Genomic DNA, 18,657 nt, shown 5'->3' with positions numbered 1-18,657 from the left:
CTGGCATGTTTCTGCAGTCCCAGCTGCTTGGGATCCCTTGAGCTGAGGAGTTTGAGGCCAGCCTGGGCAACATAGTGTGACCCTTCCTCAAAAAAATAGAAAAAGAAAAAACAAAAAACATAATCTAGATAGTAAAGTGGTTAACACGTAATTTGATTTTTATTGTATAACAATTTGTGATTCAAAAACCTTTTATTTTGACAGATGATCTTCCAAAACCCAAAACTACTGAAATCATTAGGAAAGGCTCTATTACTGAGTACACTGCAGCAGAGGAGCAAGAAGATGGGCGACGCTGGCGCATGTTCAGGATTGGGGAACAAGACCACCGGGTTGATATGAAGGCAATCGAACCCTATAAAAAAGTCATCAGCCACGGAGGTAAGAATGACTAAAGATTGTTCAGATTTTTTTAATGTACCATCAAAAATCTAGATTTTAGAAAATATCCTTAGAGATGTTAACATAATTTTGAAAGAACAGTAAACATGTCATTTTAGGGACATAAGTTTGAGGTAAAGAGAATAAAACCTATATTTAAAAATTGTTGGGCTGGGGATTTAGCTCAGTGGTTTTGCTGCCTGCTGTGCAAGCACAAGGACCCGAGTTCGATCCCCAGTGCCAAAAAAAAAAAATTGTTAATATATGCACAAAGCAAATTCAGAAGTATAAATCAGTGCAGAGAAAAATGTCTCCTCCCACACCCTAAGCTGAGAGTTTACTTTCTCCCCTTTGTGTGCATTTATAGTTTATATACAATGAACTACTCTGATCTAAAGTGTGTAGTTCATCATATTTTTAGAATTCATGCATATTGTTGAATTTATTCATAGTTTATTTCTTTTTATCGACGAATAGTATTCCATTCCATTTGCCATATCCATTCTCCTTTTGATGGGCATGTGAGTTGTTTCCAGTTTAGACTATCATGATAAAACTTCTATGAACATTCTTACACAAGTCTTTTCTTAAATATTAGTGAAACTTGGACTTTTTAAACTGTAATGCTTGATTAAAACTCTGAACGAATAAGTCATTTAGCTTTAGTAAAAAAAACTTAATTCCACATTTTATGGAGCACCCACTTTGCAAATTTGTGGGATACACAAAAATAACAGTTTAGGTCCTTCCCTTAGGGAATTTGTAAGTCAAATAGGAAAACCATGGAAGTACAAATCATAAGTCCTGTTAATCCACCTGTACCATATATAGATGCTTACCTAGGCACTGTGTAAATAGTGCCCGAATGTTAGTGGTAGTCAGAATACAGCTTGCCTTGTAGAACGTGTGCTGTTGCCTTGAATCCTCCTAACTGGACAGAGGGGCACAGAGGTCGAGGAGCTTGCTTTTTTTCTCACTTTCACTTCATTTACTCTCTGCCAGTTGCATTCTCTTGCTTATTTCTACAGTCTTCATTCACCTGAAGGCAATCGCTGGAATATTGACAGTTACATTCTTCTGCCTAATTTAATCTTATTTGGGTGAAGAAAGCAGGATAATCTGGTCCGGGAAGCCCACAGACACATATTAATTCATCTGGTTCACAGAACTGAAGTTGTGAGGCCTGCCTTATGCTTTAACCCTAATCTCTTTGTGAAGTAGCACTTTATTTTTCTTATTGGAAAATAATTCGGGCATCTTATCCTGTTGGATTATCGTACTTAGTATGTTTTGTGACTGAGGAATTAAGAAAGTTAGCTAAGGGCCGGGAATATGGCTCAGTGGCACCATGCCTGCCTGGCAAGTGCAAGGGCTTGAATTCAGTCCCCGGTACTGGAAAGAAAAGAAAGTGAAGATTTGATTGTTCTTGATATATTCAGATTCTTCATGTTTATAAACAATAAACATACACATAATAAAACATACACATGGGCCGGGGATTTAGCTCAGTGGTTTCACCGCCTGTTGTGCAAGCGCAAGGACCCAAGTTCAATCCCCAGTACTAAAAAAAAATACACGTATTAGTTTTTTTCACCAATAATTACATCAGAGATGTGATCTAGATTTTAATATCCTAAATTCTACAAAATGTTAGGCATTGTTGAATATAAAAACCATCTTTTAAAAAGCACCCACTTTAACCATAAATTGCCTAAGAATTTTATTTTACATATGTGTTGTTTCTACTTGGATTATATCACTGTATTTGTCTAGTTGCTAAAATATGGCCAGCTTTGTAACTATACAAATTTAAGTTTTCTATCAGCCATATAGAGTATCTTCATAATCATGCTAATGATTTGATCTTCGATTTCTTTTTCAGGATATTATGGGGATGGATTAAATGCCATTGTTGTGTTCGCTGTCTGTTTTATGCCTGAGAGTGGTCAGCCCAACTATAGATACCTGATGGACAATCTCTTTAAGTAAGTATATCTTAACAAAAATGTTTGGGGGCTAGGGATTTAGCTCAGTGGTTCCGGCGCCTGCCTCACAAGCACAAGGTCCCGAGTTCGTACCAAAAAAAAAAAATGTTTGGACAGAATTCTAAGATAATTATATTTCTACTTTAAGGAAGTGAAAGTAAGCTGGTATAAAAATCACAAATAATCTCAGTTCTGAATTCTTGTTCTTTAGCATTATGAAACTATAGTTTTCCAACTCAACAGAAAAATTGGCAATTTAAAATTAGAACATTTATCTCAGGTTGTCTGTTCCAACTTCATTATTTTACATTTACAGATATTAAGTATAAAGAAGTAACTTTCATCTCAGTCAAGTGACTAAATTACATTTACCCCTAGAAGCCCAATGTAATGACCTGATGTAGTTCTTTTGTTTCCACAGAATCATTCTGTTTCTCTGGATACTACAGTTTCTGTTTTTTTGTTTTTTGTTTTTTTTGGTACCAGGGATTGAACTCGGGTCCTTGCACTTGCGCAGCAGGCGGCGAAACCACTGAGCCAAATCCCCGGCCCAGTTTTTGTTTTTGTTTTTGTACTGGGGATCGAACTCAGGTCCTTGCACTTGAGAGGCAGGTGGCGGAACCACTGAGCTAAATCACCAGCCCAACAGTTTTTAAAATCCTTATTGAGAGGGCTGGGGATTTAACTCAGTGGTTCTGCTGCCTGCTACACAAGCGCAAGGACCAGAGTTTGATCCCCAGTACCAAAAAAAAAACAAGAAAAATCCTTATTGAGGACAATTTTAACTTACACAGAAGTAAAGATAAGTATATCAGATAATCCATCTGTCACCCACTTCAACAGTAGCCAGTTTATACTTCATTCCCACTTCTTTCCCTGCTGTATAATTTTGAAACAATTCCTAGACATTATGTCATTTAATCTATAAACATTTCAATATGTACCTCAAAGAAATAACTCTTAAAATCATCTATCCAATGTAGCTTTAAATTTTTAATTATCGGTCTCATTGTGGAGGAAAGAAAGGAATTGTGTAGTTTGGAAAGTCTAGTTCAGTTCTACACACAGTGGTATTTAAGACTTAAACTTGTTTTTACAGGTATGTTATTGGCACTTTGGAACTGTTAGTAGCAGAAAACTACATGATAGTTTATTTAAATGGTGCAACAACTCGAAGAAAAATGCCCAGTCTGGGATGGCTCAGGAAATGCTATCAGCAAATTGATAGAAGGTAATGTAAATACAGGTTGAAAACTAGACTGAATGATTTTTACAATGTCTTTATTAGATTAAATTTTATTTTCTACTGCCACTTAAAGATACCATTTTGACTTCCTAATTACGTTTCTTTTTTCTTTTTTGGTACCAGGGATTGAACTTGGGTCCTTGCACTTGCAAGGCAGGTGGCAGAACCACTGAGCTAAATCCCCGGCCCCCTAATTACATTTCTTAATTTTATGAGTTTCTGTTCTCTAAAGGCAGTGTTTTAGAATGTTATGAACAAAATTAATTTTTGATCTGTCTTATAAAGAATGACTCATTCTTCAAAACAAACTTAGAAGATAGTTCTTTATTTTCCTCATTTATATCATTTGGAACACTTTCCTACAATTTGTATCTTAGGAAAGGATGGGGAACATTGCACATTTTCTATGAGTTTTGCCTAATTTGTAGTGCTTAGCATATTTTATGTTCCTTAAAGATACTAGTTAAGCTATAATTTTCCTCAGCACAAATCTTTGAAATGTATTCTCATCGGAATTAGATAGCTATGCTAATAGAAGGAACTTTAATCTTCCAACTTGTTTGATTTTGCCATGGCTAATTCAAAATAGTTTAATCAACTCAGCCCCATTAGTAGTTTCTTCATCATACCTATTCTGGACATTAGCTAGCTCTAGTGATTGGGGGGAAAAGATGAGTGAGTGTGTGTGTAGATCCATAGTAGTCATTTTATTTATATGTGAAATATGTATGATATATAACTGTATTTGGGTTTTGTTTTTTTGGTTTTGTTTGTTTGTTTTTGTACCAGGGATCGAACTTGGGTCCTTGTGCATGCGAGGCAAGTGGTAGAACCACTGAGCTAAATCCCCGGCCTTGGGTTTTTTTTTAAGGAGGGGACTAGGATAATGCTTTTCATTTTTAATCAAAATTTTAAAAGTTTTTTTTGTTTTGTTTTAGTTTTTAGGGTTTTTTTTGAAACGGCCTCACTGTGTAGTTCAGGCTGGCCATGAACTCAGTATGTAGCCCAGGCTGGCCTCGAACTTGTGGCAATCATCCTGCCTCAGCCTCCAGATTGGTGGGATTATGGGGATGTGCCACCACACCCAGCTAAAGTTCTTAAGAAGGGGTGTTAGATCTGATTTATGTTGTCTAGTTTGGCCATCTCTGCTCCTGCCTTTCTGCCTGGATGGTGCCTTTCATGATGTTGAAGAAATTAGTACCAATTTCTCCATAGTCTTGAAAAGTGAAAATAGTTTACTTCTGTATTGTGCTTTTCCCTAATTGACACTGAGCTGGGAGACATTTGATAAGGCTGGCTGTAGTATAGATGTGAATTTAGCCAAAGGAAGCGCAGTTGATTTTAGAGCAGTAGGAGGCACCGTCAGAACTCAGAAATGCATTTCCTTGTCTTCAGGAGTATCATGCCTAAGTGGGAACTTCTGGTGACATTTTTCGGTTATTTTGTATAAACCTGCACATAACTTTTTATGTCTTAATTTCTAGCATTAGAATTTGTGGTCATTTATAAATTTTCTTTTCTTTAACTCTAGGTTACGGAAAAACCTGAAATCTCTAATCATTGTACATCCCTCTTGGTTTATCAGAACACTTCTGGCTGTTACAAGACCATTTATTAGGTAATTTCCTGAAAGCCCTTGACTTAAAAAAATATTTTTTTCCTTGTATGAATTTCTTATCGGTACTATGAGTCAGGAATGTTGAAGCAATTGTCTATTTTCTTCCACAGCTCAAAATTCAGCCAAAAAATTAGATACGTCTTTAATTTGGCAGAACTAGCAGAACTTGTTCCCATGGAGTATGTTGCCATACCAGAATGCATCAAACAGTATGTTTTATTTTATTTCTTTAATTATATTGTGTTAACTCTTTTTATTTTGATGTGCAAGAGGTAATAGTTTTCAATATTCACTCTTTCTCACTTCATACGGTATTTGTAACAGCTTTCAAAGATCGGAAGAAGTCTTTAATCCCACATCTTCCCTATAAGTCACGATTTTCTTCAGACTGTTGTTTTCTTCAGATTATCAATTGAAGAACTAGGAGAAACGATTTCTGGTTATATGATTTCATTTCATACTTTTAAAGGCTGGCGGTTATAGTCAGATGATTTTCTGATTGGTCAGTACTAAAGGACATTCTCAACTCGAACATGTTGCTCTCCCAATTTGAGTAAACTCATCATGGCATTGAAAAATGATGTTGCCAGAGAAATAAACTTTGTTTAAATCAGCCCAATCCTAGTATTCCAATGACTGGAATTTGTTCTGTTTACCAAATTCACTTCCTTCCATCTAACTTCGTAAAAGACTTGTTATAAAGCTATTAACATAATTACCCGAGCCTCACATTGCTATTAGTAGGAAAGTTTGTTGTGTAATCTAAGGTTTTAGACCATTCAGTGTGTCTGTGCCAGATTTATTAAGTCAATTTTTACTTTTTACATAGTATGTTAAATATTTTTGATTTTGCATATAGACTAATGTTTATTCTTAGTGCCTTTCTTTAGTTTTTGTTTATCTCATGTATTTACTGAAAAAACTCTTCCCTACCAAGGTATGAAGAAGAAAAGTTTAAAAAGAAACAAAAAAGGTATATGCACACCTTGACTGGGTTGCATCTAGACTAGTCCATTCGCATTGCACAAACTAACTCTTCCTTACTGGTTGGTTAGCGTGTAGACAAAGATGAGAGCATGTGTAAATATAAACATATCCCAGCATCCAAATGCAGGGTGAACCCAAAACTTCTGATGCTGAGTATGACCTGGAGTCACCCTGTTTTAATACTGTATGTAATGTCAGGTAGGAATTAAAGCCCACCTGTTTCCTTTCTGAGTGTCTGAATACTGATGGTGAAACTAGAGAAGTTACTAAAAATACCTTTTGAAATACCAAATGCATTTAAGATTGTTTCACCATTTTAACTCCCTAACTTGTACTTTTGAAATGCTTATTTTTTTAAGGAATCAATTTCCTTCTTGGGGTTGATGATTATATTTGCAATGCATATATTCTTTGGCTAACCAACATTGATTTCCTTGTATGCTTAAATTAGCTTGCTAACCAGCCAGATTCTACATGTGGTAAAATACCTAAAAGTTCAATGTACCATTTAACACTTAAACACTCTGCTTCCCCTTTTAAATTTAATTTTGAACACTTCTGCTTTGAGCATAACTGTATCTTGATAGAGAACATGGAAGGCAAGGGTATGAGGTAGTTATCATTTTATGTAGTAAATTAGAAAAGTAGGATTTATATCTACTTTGTTAATAAATATTTAAAATACCGACAAATCAGCAAAATATAGTTAATACAGTATTTCTTAAGAATTAAGAGATTTCTGTGTATTCTTTTGGCCATCAAAGGTCAACTGTAGCTGTTATTGGAACATCTTAATATTGAACACAGTTCTGTTGGTGAGTGAGAATTCAGTTGAGCACATGACAGAATCATAGCTTTGCATTTCTATGTGACACTTTATAATTTAACCAGTACTAACAAAGAAAGGTAACAATGATTTTAGATCATACAGATGTCTCATTCCTTTCTAGCTATCCTTTTGCCAGACAAATCACTGAAATTTAAAATATAATCTAGAATTTACTGCTGTTTTGAAGCCAGCTACTTCTTGCATTTCAAAATGAGTTGCATTTCAAAATGTTGATAGAAATGTGCTATATGTCTTTTTAAGTTCTTAGTATTCAATCAACTGTCAAAAATACTTAGGCATTAGGAAAAAAGTACAACTCGTACTTTTATTTCAGTGCATTATGTGAAAACTATCACTTATTTTATCTTGATTTTTGTTTTTCAAGTCCTTGTCAGTCTGAGAGTGATAAAATTTAATTTTTTTCAATAAAATTTAAATATAGAAACACTTTTAAAACCAAACTCTCAAGCACCTAGGTGTGGGAGCTTATTTAAGGTGATATCTCCATGAGGCGCACCGGGGTTGAGGAGGATAGGACACCATAGGTGTTGAAGTATACAGTTGAGTTGTTGGTGATGTTTCACACAGCTCAGTGCAAGTGTGGCCGGGTAAATACCAATTTAAATATTTCAACAGAGTTTAAAAATAATTATGATATCAGAACATTCAGTACATACGAGTATTTCAGATTTGAAAAAATTAGACATGTATTGCATGCCTTACCAGGAAATATGTACCTTTCAAATATTTGATACCACTATAAAGAACAATTTAAGATGTTTACCTGGCTTTATAACAGGCTGGGACTTTTACTTCTGATTCACTAATATTTAGGTGATCAAGTGATGGATCGTAGTAATGGCTACTGATGATCACAGTAGTGGAAACAAGTGGAAAAAGTATCTTCTTACATTGTACCAGATTGTTTTTGTGGTTTTATTTTGTTTTATTTTTTTGGTATTAGGGATTGAACCCAAGGCCTTTGCACTGAGCTCTATCCCCAACCCTTTTTATTTTTTGTTTTGAGACAAGTTCCCCCTAAGTACCCCAGTCTGGGCACAAACTTGGGATCCTTCTGTCTCAGCCTCCCAGAGTCCTATGATTACAAACATGCACCCTCAGTCCTGGCCATATCAGATTGTTTTAACCATTCCCACACATCATTTATTCACACCACTACAAATATATTACTAGACTATTGTATGTTGTCTTTGAAGAGTTTTCTATAATTATTGTGGTAATTATCTAATTCTTCTAATCCCCAAATGGATACACTCTCTCTCCAACCGACCACTAATCCAGTGAGATTTTTTTAATGCGCACTTGGATATTTCTGAATGTTAAATTTTCATGGCTTCTTACTACTTACCAAAATTAATGAAAGATATTCACAAAGTGGACCAATAAATTTTGGAGAATAGCTAGATTTCTATAAATATCCATTTTTATCGCTGGATTTAAAAAATATTAATTGATCAGTTGGTGGCTTTAATGACAGTTTGGTATTTCATTTAACAAAATCATTTCAGAGGGAGTTGTTTTCCCTGTTGCCATTCTCTTAGCTCTTGGATCCTTGCTGCAGCCAAGCTCCTTGTCATGAACTTTTAAGAAAGTTTATGTATAATTGTGTTTGTTTGCATTTTGTAGTCTTTAAAGAAACACCAGTCACATTTCTTGCCAGTCCTCCTGCCTTAAAATTCTGTTACCTCTTTTGGTTGGGAAAAATAATATTTGGTAATCTTCTTACTGTGTCTGCTTCTTTGCAAAGCTTTGTTTTTTAATAGAATACTATTCTATGCTGAAAGTAGTCACTTTTTAGAAAGACAATTGTTCAGTTGCTGGTATCTTACTATCTATATTTTTCATTAAACAGAGTTGATCAAGAGCTTAATGGAAAACAAGATGAACCAAAAAATGAGCAGTAAGTTTGGCCTCAAGTTAAACAAGACTGAAGAATGTGCTGATGAAGCCGTCTTCTGTTTTACATTCTCGATGCATTTCTTGGCTTGTATTTTTCTGTGATGTTACAAAATCGATTTGACTTTTTAATGGACTTTTGTACAAGGGACTGTTCACTGCTGTTTTGGTTTTTTAAATCTCTTGAATTTAGCTCTTCAGTGGCTACTTACATTGTACTCACTTTATATTTTCTATTGCTAAATAGCAGAGAACTACACTTTATATAAACAATTTTTGCATTTGTTTGTTGAGTAATGCATCTTCAGTAAAATATTTATATGCATAAATGGCAAAGGAAAGAAATAATATATATTTTTATGTTTTTGAACAATATTTTTTAATGTATACCTATCTTGTGGAAGAATATTCAGGTAAATAAGACCATGATTTTGTAAAGTGCATGTTAGAATTTTTTTTTTGTAAATGGTGGAATACATTTCCTGGGTAACTTAAAAAATTAAGTTGCTATGCTCTAAGGCAAAAGACAGTTAAACTGATCCTCATGAATACCCAAAGATACTGTACATAATCTTAAATAAGTTAGTACCATCCCAAGCTCACTTGATGTGTATAGTTCTTTAACTCAAAAGTGCAAATACAAGTGTATACCACACTTTCTCCTTTTTTAAAACAAGTCAAAAAGCCATTTTTCAGAACTAGAGAATTCTAGAGGCTAGAAATTAGGATCTGTATGTATGTATATTTGGGACATTTTATCTTCTGGCCCAAAGTCAGAACTGTTATAAAAATCATGGATTTGTTCACTAATGTGAAATAAGCCGTGTATCCAGGGTATTGCCCCCCTGAATGCTTGAGTACCATGTAGTGCTGCAGAGAATGTGATGAGTTTTCACTGTCACTCTTCTGTAGAACACAGGGGCTGCTTTTAAAATTATTCTCACTGTGGGCACTTTACCAAAATACTTCCATGTCAGTTATTTGAACTCAGTGGTAGTTTGGCCTAGTAAGATATTGTATGTTTTCAAATTTGTTGAATAGTGTTTGGCAGTTCTGTAAATTAGATTAACTTTGTAGGTCTTTTGAGTTGTTTTGTTTTGAGTATATGAAGTGATTTATTGATACTGGTTAAGATCCATTATATACAAGTAGAAACTGTAAATTGTACAAAGAACTATTACAAATATTGATAAAGACAGTTCTATAGACAAAACAACTAGAAAAGTTTTGACAGACAAAGTAGAACAAAAATTGTTCTATCAGATTTCAAGCTTACTAAAGTTTTGCTAGGCAAACTTTAGATTGAAAATATGTGGAATGGGTTTATATAGTTTAAAACTTAGGTATAATGTAAAAATGATTTTCTCCTCTCATGGCAAATGGGAGAGGAACCAAGACAACTTTGTACCCCAAATCTATACAGTTTGAAAAATATATGTCTAGGAACAAAGAAAATTAAGAATGTAAGGAATGTGCTATCGTTTGGATCTGAAATATGCCCCCAAAGTCTCATGTGTTTGGGAAGAGACTGTATCATGGGGTGGTGTACTCATTGGAGGATTGGTCTACAATGGGTTCATAGCTGACCTGCTGTTAGGAAGTGGGGTCTGGCTGGAGGAGATGGTCACTGGGAACATGACCTGGAAGGGCTTATTTTTCTCCCTGGCTCTTCGCTCTCCAATTCCAGGGCACCATGATTTAATTGTCTTTCCTCTACTATGCTCCATTGTCATGTCATTTCTGCTTTTGAGCTGACCATGATCGCGGACTGTAAAATAAGCCTCCCCTCCTTTAAGTTATGGGTGTTGGGTATCATCCCAGCAACAAAGAAAGGGACTAAGATGTCGTACTTTTCATGAAATGCAAACTGAGTCAGTTTTAAAACTTAAAAATTGTGCAGTCAGAAATAAGCTGTTTTCTTTAGGGCACAACTGTACCTTCATTGGCTTTATACCTGAGCACCAAAGCTGAAGTTTTAAATGCCATCCTGAAAAGGCTATTCTGAAAACGATCAGAAAAGAAAATTACCCTACTATCATTGACAAAATTAGGCACCAAGAAGGAGCTTATCTCCTTAAAATGCAACATCAACAACAGAGATGATTTAATTAAGCAGCTGAGATATTTCCTTGTGAACACAACAAAGGGAATCCACATAAGATGATCCTCCGTAAAGTCCTTTGTCTTCCACCAGGAACTGTTGAAAAACCATTTCTGGCTGTTCTCTCTGCTTTACTATTGTGAGCTTCATTGAATATGGCTTCTTATGTTGGATAATATTCATTATCATTCTGAGTTGTTGAGAGTGTGTATTTCCCACCTCAGGCAGCAGTGTCATATCTGTGTTGATATGTGCAAAAGATGAAACATTAGGGCTAGGGATTTAGCTCGGTGCTGCCGCCTGCCGTGCAAGTGTAAGGACCTGAGTCTGATCCCCGGTACCAAAAAAAACCAAGAAAGATGGAACATTAAATATCCCTTGGATCAATTCTGGTGGGCTACTTACTTCCAACCACAGGAACATGTTTAGATCATTAGCCAGAAGGAATATTCCTTCCTCTGAAAGTCGACACTCGGAGCAACGAACAGCAGCAGGTAACATTGTACTCTTCACATCTAATGTGTGTATATGCAGGAGCTGTGGGTAGAAGAAAAGCTGCGAGTCAGCACACACATGGTCATGACCAGCTGTCTGTGGTACGCCTGCTCGTCTGTGGAGATCTCAGGTCTACTAAGCACACAGTTTTTTAACAAACAATTCATGTACACTGGAAATATTTTCATGGAATCTGGGAGAATAAGCTGGCTCACGGCAGATGGATTTGCGCAGTTTTTTTGGCAACATGCCAACATATGGGCAGTCCGATTAACTAAAATTTCCCAGATGACCTTCAAAGGCTGGTGTAAAACTGATTTAAAGGCTGACTTGGCAAAGAAGTTGATAAGGGGATCTGTCTCACAGCTCTTGTAAAGATCAGCTAACTCGGAGCTGCAGTTTAAGCCAAGATTGTGAATTCGAAGTCGTCTTTGGCCACCAGTGGTTGTGTAAAGCACAGCACACTGGATTAGGGCTCCACTGTCTTCATTCAGCTTGTCATGCTTGAACTCCACGGTCACTGCCTTGTCACAATCAATGGCAGCCATTTCCACATCAGTGGTGGTGTTCATAAAAGCTCCACCAAAGAAATCAGTGGCTCTGAAGCCTGTGCTGGTATGAACTCTCATAATAGCATCAAAGTGTATTTTCTTTTCAGTGTCATTTCTGAGGTCATTCAAAAATTGTTGGCTATCCAGATGCATCTGGAAATTGTAGTATTTGTAAAGAGTTCCTCCAGTGAGCTGAGGGACAAGACCCACAGATGCCATGTCCACGTACTGACTGGGGAAGAGGAAGGCAGTCACTGAGCAGTCGTGGGCCACACAGTCCTTGGCCAGAGAGTCATAGACACTGGTTTGGGGCTGGAAAAGTATCTTCTCTTTGTCTGTATTAAGTAGCTTTTTGTCATCTGTTTTTGAGCTTCACTGGTGCTTCAGCAGTTGGCAAGGAGGAATGAAAGATGTACAGCTTCCCTGGACATTCTGCTGCCTTTAATGCTTCTGTGCCAGCCTGGATGACAGGAGCAAAGACAGTTTCATTTTCATTAGAGTCTGCAAATATCTCTGGAATCTGGTCCGATAAATTGTGAATCACAGACTGGGATTCTTGAAAGTTGACAAAGAACCCATCCAGCAATGGGACAAAGACTTCCCCCAACATCAGTCACCACCATCATCTCAGGCCGGGCCAGATTACTCTTCACATTGAAGAAATGGACAACTTTGTTGTATGTGATAAAACCAACTCAGATTGCAGATGTCTCTTCTTGCTCTTCCTTTGGAAGTTTTTCCAGTAAAGTCTTCAGTTCTTCACATATGAGCTTGACAAGTCCATTCTTCATGTTACTATATGAAACATCAATCATGAAGATAAAGGCTGGTGGGTTGGGAGGCTTATTTTTTCTGCAGTAATCCAAAGTAGCAACAAATTCATATGATCCTAGAGATAACTCAGGCTTCTCATAGTGGTCCAGTCTTCTTCCAGTGTGGTCCAGATGTTGGAAGTAGAATGGTGGAACATCATTCACACAGTTGCAAAACCCACACTGATACCGCCTTCCTCCCTTGATGAACTGCATGAACAGGCACATGTAGGCCTTGCACCTGTTACACCTGACTGGTCCATTCTCTCCATGATTTACCAAGTAAAGTGGAGTCTCATTTGAAGGGATTGTGGCAGAGGGTTTGATGACAGCAGCTAGTGGAATCTGAGCCTGCTTAGCCATATCTGATGTGCACGGGAAACAATACATAGTGCAGCGGATGTATCAAGGGCTAGCATTGCCTTGGTCTTGTACTACACAGTCGGTAGTGACCAGGGGAGGCACCTGGCCTCTAGTGTTGGTGGAATAAACTTGTCCCCCTCTTGTAGTGCTGTCATTCTCGATCACCTGGATAGGGCTGGGGATGGAGTCAGGATCCAGCTTCTTCAGGGGCCCGGCCATCTGTGCTGGACCCCCAGGGAAGCTGCCCGGGTAGGAGAGCTGCGCACTTGCCATCTGCGGACCACAGTTGGCCTGCTGCTGTGGAGGATATCCAACACCCAGCACAGGGCCTGGCGGAGGTGGGGGCTGGTACTGCCCATTCGGAGGTGGTGGCCCAGGCAGCCCATCCTGCCTGTGTGCTGGTGGGGACAGTGGTGAGACTCCAGGGCCACTCAGCATGGTTGGGGGTGGTGGGAGAACCTGGGATCCAGGCTGCAAAACGGATGGCTGTGGAGGTTGCGGAGGACCCTGGAAGGATGCTGCTGACGGAGGGCCAGGGGTTCCCTGGCTGGGGGGGAGCCATGCCCGGACCATAGCTGTTGATATGCATAGCACTGAGCTGACTGCCTAGGTGGGTGACAGATGAAGTGGACACAGGATTTGGATAAGATGGTTGTGTTGAGGGCTGGTACTGTGCATAAGAGGGTGCTGCGCTCTTGACAGGTGGAAGGCCTGGAAATCTTTGGGGAGAATGACCTGAGACCCGAGCTCCATTCTGGCCTAACTGATGGGGTCCAGGAGGTGGTGAGCCGGGAGACATCACCACAGGGGCAGTAGCCCCCAAGTTCCCAACTGGCTTCATCATACCTGGCGGAGAAGCTGCATGGGAAGGATCCCCATAGTGCCCATGAGGTGGAGAGAGGCCTGTTCCAGACAGACTGAGAATAGGGCGGTGGAGCCACATAACCTTGTTGACTCATTATGAAAATATCATTCCAAAGGACAATTCTACAAAAGGACCTGGTCCCGCGTCCACACACCGCTCCCAGCGCCACTCCCGGTGGCCCAGGTCCCGCCGCGGCTGCCTCTGCTCAGCCGGTGCCACAGGCGGGGCACGCGCATGGAGTGGCCACCGGCTGGGAACTGCCATGTCAACCCACCCTGGCCGTGCCCGGCGTGCGCTCAGACCAGCCACCGTGCTCCCTTCCGCTCACGCCTTTGTAGGTCTTATAGTCTCATTTTCTTGTACTGTTTGGGACAACATGTTTAATATAAGCATTTAAGCTCCTTGTTTCAATTGGTAATTACTTTTACATTGAAATAATTTGTAGTTGTGCCTCCAAACAGAGCTTAATTACCCATAAAATTCTTATAAAACAACTGATTGGTCTAGTAGTGTGTCATGTCTGAAAAGCATAAATACATTTAGTAAGCTTTCTACCTTCCATATTTGAAGATCACACTATCCAGCACACTTTCCATCCTGTAAGTTATTTTACAAGAGTGACCTAGAGTAGCAAAACTAAAGTGGATGTGAACTAAGCTTTCAAGATTTATTCTCTCCTATACTGAACATATACGTGGTTTATACCACTGTCATTTTTTAGTAGAAAGTTTCTGTTACAAAAATACAAAATTTTCTTTTACTTTTTGTTCTCCCTGGCCATACATTGATTGGTGTGCTAACTTAAATCCAGTCACAGGAGGTGCTGGAGGATTCTCTGAAACAGTCTTCAGCCTCCCACTTGGATCCAGCAGTTCTAGGCAGATCCTGGACTGATGTCATTACAGCAAACTAGGTGGAAACCACCATCTTAGAAACACTTTGTGTTGAAGAAGGAAACAGAATAACTACTTAGGCATTATGAGGGTTATGGTTAGACATGATACTTGTAAAACATTGTAGATAGTCTTGACTATATGCCTTTATGTTCTTAATACGAGTGGAACTTTTTAATTGGTGGTTTTCTGCCACATTAAGTCCTTAGCTCCTGAGTTTGAAAAGTGTAAAGAGTAATTTAAGCTCTGTGTTATATTTTTTAACTTACAGTCATTTTTCCTAACCTAGATAGAATTTGTTGGAAAGTGATGTTTTTCTAAATTTAAAAAAAAAATAGCCTATATTCTGTCAAAACATTAAAATTCAGAGGGAACAATGGTAACACTTGAGTTATAGTGAAAGGGACAGGCTGTGAATCACTACTTCAAAAGGATACCTATTTTAATCTATACCTTAATGGGATCTGGTATAGGGATATGCCCACAATAAATGTTTCATACCTAGAAGACTTAAGATGATAATTAGTAGATTACAAGAAAGGATTTAAGTTTAGTTGTAATTTGTAACTATGTAACATTTTCCCTTATTCTAATTTCCATTACTGATTGAGGTAAAAGTACAAATAATTCTATTATCTTTTTGCTGGAATCTTAGATCTAAGTTAAATGATTTAATTTGCTCTTTCTGTCACCAGCTGTGAGTGCCCCTTTTTAGTCAGAAATTTCTCTTATGAGGTATGAAATAATTTGATTCTGTGTTCTACTGAATCATATTCCTAAACAGGCACCAAGGAAATACATGATATTGAGCCCACCTTTAAGCTTAGTAGTCATTAATTCAAAAGGGGTGGAGAAGATGTGAAGAAAGAGGATTCTAAGTAGTAGCTGAAAAGAGAAAGAAAACTTTTATAAGGGATAACACCTTATCTAAGATGCCACTAACTAAGGAAAGTGGTTCATGGGCAGCTAGTGGCACCATTTCTTGCATCCACCTGTAGGCTGCACACAATAGGCAAATAAACCATGGATTAAAGATGAAAAGACTGATGATACCTATGATGAAAATTTGTGTTTCTCGGCTTTCTGGATCTCTTGGTACAAAAGCAAGTTTGAACATACTGAGTTAAAATTATAGTGCTCAAATTAATGTTTAGGACTGTGTTATTTCCTATTTCTCAGTTGGTAAACACTTATCTTCCATAATAGAATCACGGGCTGGCCATGTAGCTCAATGATAATGCACTTGTCTAGAATGTATGTGCCAGGACCTGGGGGTTCAAGCCCCAGAATGGCAAGCAGGGAAGGGGGTGGCTCATAATGGACATCACTACTTAGTAGCTGCACTGATTACAGTACTGAAATCTGCTGATTGACCAGTACAGCCATTGCTAGAGTTTCTTCACATCCAGTTCCAAAGTTTTAAGAGTAAAGGGTCTGCTTCTTGGTAGGCTCCTTAAGATGACCATAGCATTAACATTTGGCTATGTGAGTGCTCAGAGAATTCAGAAAAGTGATTTAATGGAGAAGTGGCTTTTTAGATTTCTTCAGTTGACATAACATTAGCATCAGAGTATACTGGGTAGAAGAGGCCAGTTTCTTGATGAGTTTAAGACTGAATATAAGATGGCCATAGCTTTAGCCTTCTTTTTCCCATGTTATAAGTAGAAAACTTTACTTTGCTGAGGTAGAAATGGGCTGACAACAGAGATGACTGCGTTCTGTTTTTGTTTTCATGCCTGTTTTTCCCCATTTTCTATGGATATTTGAGAAATGGATCACAAATTCCAGAGGGATGGAGTAAGAAAAAGCAAGTAATGTAAGTTAGGCTTGTTTTGCTATTGAAGAGTTTGTCTTGGCACAGGGAATAGAATCTGTGTAGCTTGAATTGCTAGGAGAAAGAGTCAGGGATCACAAACAGCTGAGGTGTGGAGGCAAGGTGTGGAGGGAAGTGGGGTTTTACCTGCCCAGTGTTCTGAGCTCCCGTTCCTGAGATGCTGTGTGAATTTAGGATCATCAGCAAAGGGGCCCAATAATTTATTTCCTTTAAAGTTCTAAATGGCAAGTGAAAATAAAGTAATATGTGGAACAGTAAGTCAACACTAAAATTTGAACAGAACACTTTTTTGCAACTGTATATAACAGCTTTACATACTGTGTTTTGCAAACTAAAAATGCTGTGACACACATACAGCATTTCACAATTCAAGCACCAGATGAAAAGCAAGTTTGCTTTCAAGTTAGTAAAGAATGATATTAAAATGCTTGCTTCAGATAACTGTCGGGTTTTATCTTGACATCTTACACTCTGCAAAAGGTTATGTTTGCATTTGAAGTTTTCAGGCATTTTTCACATTGTTTGACAAGGGAACTTGGATAATACTATCAGCTACTTTACTGTTCCTTTTTAACCGTTGCTTAATAGTTTACTACACAAACCTACCTAGCAAATGTTGGTGGTATTCAGGGCCATGCACTTCCACAGCCCTGAGGACACAGTTCACATAAAACAGTTTAAAGTATCATGCACTTTGATATATGTTTCAGAAATGTTCATTACCACAAGTTCACATGCTATCATTTGAAAAAATTTACTGTGAGCTTTTTACGATATTAGAATGATGTCAACTAGTACTGTCATTTCAGTGTGAGAAATTAAATTTTGATGTCTGTATGCAACATGTTGATGAGGTCTCTGTAAAAAATACTAATGTTGGTCGTGATTTACAATGTAGGAGATGTAATATTTTCTTTTCCTTTGTCCTTTTAGGAATACAGTAACATGTCTTTTTATTGCACATAGTTTTGCAACGTTAATGAATTTAAATAAATTAATTGGAAAGTTTGTATTTGCCTTATTTTATTACATTTTCTCATTATGCTACAGATTTTTACACTGAATTATCTAATAAGCCTTTCAAATAATTTCAGGCCTTTACTGTTCTTTATATTCTAGGTGCTGCCTATTCCTTGGGGAGGAGTGAACAATTCTGCGTTGATTTTTACCATTGTTTAAACTATAACCCAACGAGGTACTTCATAGTTTAGAATTGCTTTTTAGTAGAGGATCCAAGGATGGATTATAAGAAAATGAATACATGACATAAATTAGGACCTGTTTAGAATCCATACCCTGTCAGGTGGCAGGTGGCAGCAGTGTTTTTTGCTCTTCCTTAATCAGTATTCACCTACTGAAGGGCCAACTGCTGTGCACATAGCTGCTGCATTTAATCCATTAGGGTCCTGACCCTCAGAAAGAACGAAGTATTGGGATTGCATATAAGGCACAAATTTTTTTTTTTTTTTTTGGTACCGGAGATCAAACTCGGGTCCTTAGCTTGCAAGGCAGGCGGTGGAACCACTGAGCTAAATCCCTGGCAAGGCACAAATTTTAAGTACAAAGTCTGCCAGATGAAACTTAAGAAATCACAATCTAAAAGCCCGTAGGACTAAATTAACTGCACCCCAATTTTTGAATGGGGTAGTTCCTCTGTGATAATTCTCAATTCGTCTTCAGTTTGATATTGTAAGGTCAACAACAGTAAAACCCAGGCGTAAAATGTGAATGCCCATTATTTCTCTTAACTGTGGGATATTAATCTGTAAAAATTACAATT

At 37.9% G+C, this 18,657-nt stretch overlaps 1 protein-coding gene and 1 pseudogene across 3 annotated transcripts in view; one reads left to right on the top strand and one right to left on the bottom strand.

The window, feature by feature from the left end:
- The window catches only part of Bnip2 (BCL2 interacting protein 2), a 28,457-nt gene extending 10,572 nt beyond the window's left edge, over nucleotides 1-17,885 (top strand). For 2 of the 3 annotated variants that reach the window (XM_004855720.3, XM_087199016.1), the window contains exons 5-11: nucleotides 205-381; nucleotides 2,264-2,366; nucleotides 3,466-3,597; nucleotides 5,144-5,230; nucleotides 5,341-5,439; nucleotides 6,168-6,203; nucleotides 8,920-17,885. In XM_004855720.3, coding sequence (XP_004855777.1) covers nucleotides 205-381; nucleotides 2,264-2,366; nucleotides 3,466-3,597; nucleotides 5,144-5,230; nucleotides 5,341-5,439; nucleotides 6,168-6,203; nucleotides 8,920-8,971 — 686 coding nt within the window. In that variant the 3' untranslated portion in view covers nucleotides 8,972-17,885. The remainder of the gene's footprint in view (nucleotides 1-204; nucleotides 382-2,263; nucleotides 2,367-3,465; nucleotides 3,598-5,143; nucleotides 5,231-5,340; nucleotides 5,440-6,167; nucleotides 6,204-8,919) is intronic. The other variant, XM_004855721.3, reaches the window with a different exon arrangement.
- On the bottom strand, nucleotides 10,931-14,262 carry LOC101724824 (protein transport protein Sec24D-like; annotated as a pseudogene).
- Nucleotides 17,886-18,657: the final 772 nt, after the last annotated feature.

The sequence above is a fragment of the Heterocephalus glaber genome, unplaced genomic scaffold (assembly GCF_053883595.1).
Source record: "Heterocephalus glaber isolate CG9 unplaced genomic scaffold, H.glaber_assembly_v1.0 deba00001689, whole genome shotgun sequence".
Lineage (NCBI taxonomy): Eukaryota > Metazoa > Chordata > Mammalia > Rodentia > Bathyergidae > Heterocephalus > Heterocephalus glaber.
The sequence above is the reverse complement of the archived record's forward strand: the minus strand, read 5'-3'. Positions and strand labels throughout refer to the sequence as shown.